This window comes from Diadema setosum, chromosome 15 (genome assembly GCF_964275005.1).
Source record: "Diadema setosum chromosome 15, eeDiaSeto1, whole genome shotgun sequence".
Classification (NCBI taxonomy): Eukaryota; Metazoa; Echinodermata; class Echinoidea; order Diadematoida; family Diadematidae; genus Diadema; species Diadema setosum.
In genome coordinates this window covers 17,268,604-17,276,730 of record NC_092699.1, presented here as the reverse complement: position 1 = coordinate 17,276,730, position 8,127 = coordinate 17,268,604, and the positions used below count along the sequence as shown (strand labels likewise).

Here is an 8,127-nt window from a genome sequence, read left to right as displayed (position 1 = left end):
ACAATAACAGCGTAACTTTCTTAATCTGCACAATCACAACTGCAACCAATATTACTCCTCTGAATTTTATTTCATCCCCATACTAATTATTCTTCCACATTAATGAAACTCGCTGTCCACCTTGCTTGATTTGACTCTACCAGGTAACGGTCAACGTGACAATGGAATGTACTTTATTAATCATAAAAATGTTCCCTGAGCGTTTTCTGGTCACTGTCACCAAGAAGCTAAAACTAAAAGTTACTGTGATCGATGGCACTACACTACCCTGTATATAAGGGTTATCCCGACCACGTGATCGTCTCCATCTTTCTCGTACAACGACTCTTCGTGCCGCACTTTCTCAATAAGTCCGTCTTCAACGAGCTTAGCGAGCCCTGGCTTCAGTTTCATGTCACCCGTCTCCCCATCAAAGATGTACTTCCGGGTCGTGATGACGATAAACCCACCTGCATTGGTAATGCGTCGGAAAACAGAAGTGGAAATTGCAAAATTTCATTAATTACCGTTTTCTTTGAAAGTAGATTCCTCACAGAAACATAGGTTTGTAACACATAGTAGTATGCAGTTGAATCTCATGTAGTTTCTTCAACATTTATCATGGACAGATTTTCGGGAAAAACAAAAACAAACAACTTTCGAGGTATCAAACAAAACAGACAGAATACATCAAGAATACGGTCAACTGCTTATGTTCAACTGCTCATCGAGAAAGACTACGCATTATGAACGGTTGTGAAAATATTTGACATAATCAGGTTGAAATAACATGAAATCAAAGCCAAACTCTACCTGAAATGAGACGCTTTGTTTCTTGAACTGTTAGTTTGTATGTTTTATGTGAAACTGACATTTCACCATGTGATGGCGCTCCGCATACTGCACAATATGCATTATTAAGGAAGGCAGTACACATGGATCGAAGTAATGTATTTGTATGGGACAGACCAACAGTCGTGACGAAACAATCATTATTTTACCTGACTTGACGAGTCGTATCATTTCTGGAAGACACTTTTCATTAAGATGTGTTGGAAGAAAAGAGCCGCTGCTCATCGCTACATCAAAGTAACCTGTCCAGTCCATGAAAAGGCGAAATAATATACATTTAGACGAAATACAAAAAGTTGTAGTGGTAAATAAAGTATGATGATAATATCTGTGTATGCAACTAAAGAGTATTTTCTATACAACGAAAATCACTCTGTGTAAAATGAGCTAACGTCACAAAAAGCAAAACAAAATCCAAATCTCCAGTGGGGTGTTGTTTGAAATAGCTTAAACCAAGCAATACAGTCATGACTGTATCGATTCAGCCTTCTTTTAAAATGCACAGGGTATAGTCTGGTTAAGAGAGGGCCTGCCTTATAACACAGCCCTATGACATCAAAATACATTGTACAGTGATATATTGACAATTAACAATACATAAAGTACTAAAAGCAATGAAAACATTGAAACGTGAAGTATTGCAGCAACCATAAACAAAACACAATTAAAACTTGAACATGTTATAAGGATCAAACCAATGGGTAAGAAAACAATCGGGGTAAAAGCATTGCACATTTAAACTAGATTCTAAGATAAAAGTAAGTATGATAAGCAAAATAGAGAGAGCACAGAGAGAGCAAATAATATTGAAACAAACATACAACTATACACCAATCACACACCAAACACGAAACAATAACATCATTTCTCACTTCTCATTTCAAGCTAAAGTCATACGTTCTATCCAGATTATCAAGATCACTCACCATCTGTAAAATTTAGAGAGTTAAGAGGACCAAAGTTTGCTTCTGTTAGGTGACAGTATGTTCCCTTCTTTCGTAGGACATCAAGGAGTCCACCTGATAGATCTACACCATACAGATTCCTGTAGCCTGCCTTGTGCAGCTGTGACCACGGAGAGAAAGCGCATGGGGATCTGTAAACATTGTTCATCAAACTGAACACAAAATACCTGCAACTGTATAAGTGTTTTCAAGAGTGTATATACAAATGTTATTTAACCTTTTCTATAACCTAGAGTAATTTTGGATAGTAAATACAACGATATGGGGTTTTCCGTGCCAGTAATCAAACAAAATTTGAAGACCTACTTGTTTTGAAATCCCTATGTCATGTATGTATGCACGGGACTTCTTATACTATCACTGCCTGGTAATTTGCATTTACAATGTATTCTTGTAACTCCTATGGCGACTAAGGATGACATGTCATAACGCTTTGTATTCAGTGGAAAAGGCGCTATAAAAGTATCAACTATCATCATCATTATTAATCGGCACTCCAAGCACACAGAGAATTAATCCATTAGCCTTTAAAAAATAATATTGACTCTCCACACATTTTTTACAACAGTCTCTTTGCTAGATATCGGTATCGTGTCAGATGATTACGAGCAGAAATGTGCATACATTTATTCAGTGTCCAAATCAGAGAGGTCACCTTGACCTTACACATGAAGCATTATAGCTTGGGACCTCCCCCCCCCCCCCCCCGTAAAGACTTCTTTCCAAAGCTCCAAGTGCAACAGAATAAGGTTTTCGTGAGTTTAAAGAATATTCAAATGAATAAAAATAACCTTAATGGGGTACCCTCGACGGCTTTGAAAAATTGACAAAATATTCCACTAAAAGTGCGTATTAGATCCTTATATTTTGTTTTGAAAATGTAATAGCTCCCTCGCGTAGGAGGCGGTTTCCCTAATATAAAGAAAAAAAAAAACCGAAACATATTCTAACTATTTTTAGCATAGTTATAGAGCACTCGACTTACCCTCTTTCAGAAAACAGTGGGGATGATATTACCCTTGACACATGTTGGTAACAAGTTGGGGGAATTTGTACCTTTCATGGAAAACGAAAATGTGTTGAATGTTCTCTATATTTCTTGATATCGTTCTCCATGATATGACGTCACAAACTGTAGTAGTCTTCTCATCCAGTGATGACTGCACCACAAACTTAAAATATGCATAAACTTTTGATCGGACCGCCCGATTTTCCTCATATTTTCAATGATGTATTCTACTAATATTGCTGCCTTCACCTAATTCGCATTTATACTCGAGTATCATACCCCTTTAAACGATAGTGAACAATTCAATGAAGAGATGTTTTTGAAGACTTAAGCTGAATTATGCTGCAGTTGGGTATTTCCTAATTTGTAATGGTAGGTTACTGTTACTCCAAAGTTTGATGGATGCGCAGGCAAAATGCTCGGTCTCCTAATTTTTGATCTGCTTTGGGGTTTCAGGGAGAAGAGTGCAACTTTTTAGAACAGCGCAGGATATGAGTGCGTCTGCGAAATTAAGTAGTAATAGTTCTGTAATACATGTGTAAGCATAGGGGCTTGACCAATAAGTGTCTTAGTTATTACAATTAGAAAGATCTTACATGATATTTCTTGGCGCAGTGGAAGCCAGTGCAAATCTCTCCAAGAGGAGTGATCCTTAAGAATCTAGATCTACTGCAGATCAGCGAGCAAAGATGTTTTTGACACACAGCTGTAAGTTCTGTAGCCTTCTTACCTTTTGCACGATCTTAAGAAAACTGTAATCGTTCAATTGTTGTTAACTTTTATCCAATATGTTTGAGTCCACTCTATGTAATAAGGGCTATACGGAGTGGCCTATCCCATGATGCGTTATTTAGAAATTCACCGATGTGGACAGCTGCACAGTCACAAGGAGACGATTCTATCAGGGAGGTGTTACAGAGATGGAGTGGCAACTCTTCGTAATTCATGCAAATGCATGTTTGGGTTCAAGGCGTTACAATGGGATGTCTAGCATTCCATTACGCTTTGAAGTCGTGCTCGGCGCCGCTCGGGTTTGCAAGACGAAGTTAGGAGACGAAGAACGCATTTCACCTTTCGTTGAATTACAAGTTCTATTTCAACGTAAAATTTTAAATGAAATAGAAATGTCTACTCGAATTGATTTAGAATAGTTTAGGAAAGAATTCAATATTATAAACATGTATTTCTAGTTTCTTCGTAATGCGCAAATCAAAATGAAATGAAAATTAGGCCCTCTTAAAAACCTAATATTTTTCTATAATGCGCATATTTGTCCATGTTAGTTTTTTAATCTTTTAATCTGGGATATTTTGATCTTTCAAATACAGTACTCCGCTAAAGCGTATTCCAGCGTGCTTTTAAACTATTTGCTGTTAAAATTGTTAGTTTTACACTGCATTTTGGTTCGCTGCTCCAATTCAAGTTACACAAATTCATTGTTGCCATCACATTGAAAGAGAGAGCGAATTGCAGTAGGGGCAAGTATTTCTAGATGTGAGAGCGCTAGTCCCGATTATTGATGCTCTCTTTTGTCAAAGCACATGGGTAACACCTGTAGTTGAACGCATAACTTCTCGGCGGCGCCGCACATGACTTCAAAGGAGAGCAGTAGTTGTCTCTCCTTCTCTAGCACCTCCGTGATTCTATACTATCCATGAGCTTTACAATGGGATATATTTTCGCACCCCTTCTCCCACAAGTCCGGTGCCACAGCCCACGTCGAGTATCCGTGCATCCTGGTTGGGTTCCAATTTGGCTACGACATCTGCCGTGAAGATGGGTGCTACGTAGTCCAGGGAGAGTACAAGCTGCATATTAATAAGTGTGTGAGGAATATGAAATATGTTTTAGATTATCTAACAATCTTTCACTTGAAAAAAGAGCAAACAAGCCTCACTTTAGCAATATTATATGTCTGTGAAGTAAGTTAAACATCATTTTGAAACTGCATAATCTATGCAGATTACAGAATGGATTTGCACATTAAATTATCACAACTAAGAATTAGGAGGCAGGCTTTCGAGAAAAGAACTGGATATGTTTGTGTGTTTTTGCTGTTGCTTTTTATTTTAAACTAAACTTCCGATTTCTGAGCCAAATTAGCATGATTGATTCATTGAACTGCATACCAGTATACCATTGTATAAAGGTATTTAAACTAATGCTCGCATGATATGTTGAAATTCCTGATACATGTTATAGTATATGCGGGCTCTGATGCTAAGCGTATCTACATTGCATTTTATGAATTTCTTCATCCAAACACTTTCAGATCAGTGAGGCACATACGACACTTTTGAAGTTGAGCGCATAATTTGGAAAAATTGATCAACGAATTTTCTACAACCATTCAAATATACTAGAAAAACTAGAATTAAAGGACCTAATGCAAATTACATAAGTCCTTTAATTAACATCACATATGTGGTGAAACGAATCTAAATGAATTTCATAGATTTTGGGAAAAATAGTATTTTTCTTCAGATTACTTAGAAACGCCCACAAGAAAAAAAAAACCATTCTAAACCAAGATTCTGCCTGTTACCTCATCTGTCAATCATTGCCAAATAACTAAAAATTAACGAAAAGCATTGCAAAGAGCATGAAATTTTTCTTGCAGTTTCTTTTGTTAGTCATGTTAGTAACATTGAAACATGCAAGCTATGTTCAGTGAACTGTCAGTCAAGGGGAAGGTACATTCCAATGTCTTTTGTTAAACATATTAGTATTCTAGCGAGAGCAGTGATTGGCAGATGAGGTCACAGGCAGTATCTTGGTTTTGAAGGTTTTCAGTGGGCCTATCCAAGTAATTTGAAGAAAAATACAAGAAAAGAAAATGTAATGAAATATATTTATTGCTTTCATATATTCGTTTCACCACATACTAAGTGATATTGAGGGTATCATGAATCAACACAAGTCAACGTACATTTGCAATGCATAGGTCCTTTAACTCTTTTTGTGCCACCTTCGTGACTCAGTCGATGACATGCCAGTTCGCACATTCTGTTCAAACACACAAACCCGCCCAAACCGATCGATAACTAGCCAAATGCTACAGTACAATGGACGCGTTTCTCACGATTCCTTTTCTGTCACATGTAGCTTGCATTTTACATGGTGATTGACTATCAAGCGGTGTTCCCTACTGGATTTATGAGTATATTCTAAGTTTCCGTCACTGTTCTATGTGAAAAGTCATGAATCTACAATTATGTAGCTTCTGGCTATTAGAAAGAAAAACAGTCATAGATTTGTCATGCAGTTTACATCAAAATGCTTGGCATTTTCCTCTACAACTTCGCTCATTACATGCCCGGAGTAACAGAAATCTGTTAAAGTTACATAGATTTAAATAAAAAGAATGTTTTCTCAAAGCATGACTATGCTGCGGTATGAAAATAATGTGGTACACAGGATGTTTACACCATGGCACATGAAGATGATTACCTCATCAAAGTAACTGGCAAATTCATCATACACCTGTTTCACTTCGGCCTGATCCTTCATCGTGTGAAGCGCCCTCACTTTCCTCACTTTCCACTCCTCGTCATCCATGGTCAGTCTTTGATTCTTTTTTCTCTGTAAATTAATGAAGGGTCTCGACTCAGTGAGGTGTGCATGAGGAATGAAGGGAGACTGTTGCCTAATTCTGTTCACTGTTGAAAAGAAGAAATCTAATTTTCGCAGAACTTGATCTGCAGATTTACATCAGTTTTACATTAGACGTATAGGTTTTTGCGCTCATTTCGTAAGTTCGTCAGTCAAATTGATATTGCGATCATTCAATTTCAATGTTTTAGTTATTTGTCGTTCAAATTCATTTTCGTTCAGTTGAATGTGTATTCATGTCAATCAAATCTAAGATATTGTCATTCAAATTCGTAGAAAGTACTCCAACTTCGCGAAGCGGTCATTCAATTTCGCGAGAGACAAGGAGGTGATTGCGTAAAGCCGCTATTCCAGCATTCAAAAATTCGTTTCGGTGCAATCGTGGTAACACATCGAGCAATACGATAGTAATTTGGTCCTATAGCATAATTTTGGACATAATCATGTGTTTTTATCATATTTAATGTTCATGCTTTCGGCACTCATCGTGACAATGTCTTTAATGCGCTTTCATTAATTTTTTTTTGTTGCATAGGGACATTCTTTTATTGTTACCGCCTACATGAAATCGCTAGCGATCCAGCATTATTATTTTCCCTCACATTACAAGGAATGCTCAATTGCTTTCATTACTGAACACCAGTAGACCTATGTTGTGATACGTGTTTTCCTATGATATACATTACATATATGTCCTACGTCTTATTAGGAAAAGTACATAGGGCCTATTTCTTTTCTTTTTTCCTCTCGCTCTCTTTTTCTTTCTTTCTCTCTCTCTCTCTTTCTTTCTTTCATCCTGGAACGGGTACTAAGCACATCCAGGTAATTATTGATTACAATGTTGATTTAAGAGGAGTTAATCTCAGTAGAATTAGTGGTCTATTTCCTGAGGGTCGAGGCCTCCAGGGGGAGATAGGTCTGGTTATCATGTCTTTAGTTCTCTGGAGTCAACTGATACGCCCTCCACCCGATGTATGGAATGTGTTCTAAATTCTGTTATGGCTATGTCGGCTTCTTCCGCAGATGCACTGTCACTAACCCTTCACTGCTAAATTGAATGAACTTATATACTCCAAAGCTTGAATGCTCACGTGCGAATTAGAATGCTCGAAAAGATGCTCCCTCGCATTCTCACGAATTCAAATGCTTTCGATGGGCATTCTAATTTGGATTATCTAAATGCTCAATACATTGTTTGACAGAAGTGCGAAGTTGATAAGTGACTATTATCTTCATGGCGCTGTCGTTTTGTGCGAATTTGAATGACCCAATTATCAAATCCGACCTGGATACCATGGTATGTCGCGGAAATATTTGAATCTGTACCCTCGTGCACTGTAAAGCCGCTTTTATAATCTTTCCGATTGCTTCCAACAAATGGAACCGATATGGTATAATCTTCAAATACAATTGATTTATTATCTTACATAAGGTGAAGTCATGTAAAGTCGAGTAATTTTTATTTATATTTCATCGAATTTTGCCAAATTTTATTCTCGCATTCCAGAGTCTAAACCTGTACGTACCGCTCATGTTTTATTATAAGAAGGAAGAGCGAACAGTAAGTACCATCATAAAGACACATCTTCCTCAGAGGGTGGCTATATAGTCATGATGCAGAGACACATGAATCAATTGTCTTCCTATCTGTGGGGCAGCTCCAGTTTGGTACATAAGGGCCTACAGTATTTCAAATATTTCTATATGGTG

General features: G+C 37.4%; 1 protein-coding gene across 1 annotated transcript; it reads right to left on the bottom strand.

The window, feature by feature from the left end:
• Window positions 1-254: 254 nt before the first annotated feature.
• On the bottom strand, window positions 255-6,380 carry LOC140238999 (methyltransferase-like protein 27). Its single transcript, XM_072318895.1, has 5 exons — window positions 6,256-6,380; window positions 4,491-4,613; window positions 1,758-1,896; window positions 981-1,073; window positions 255-449 (listed from the first exon to the last, which is right to left on the bottom strand). Exons 1-5 carry the CDS (start codon window positions 6,361-6,363, stop codon window positions 259-261), a joined length of 654 nt encoding a protein of 217 aa, XP_072174996.1. The 5' UTR covers window positions 6,364-6,380; the 3' UTR covers window positions 255-258.
• Between the last annotated feature and the right edge of the window lie 1,747 nt (window positions 6,381-8,127).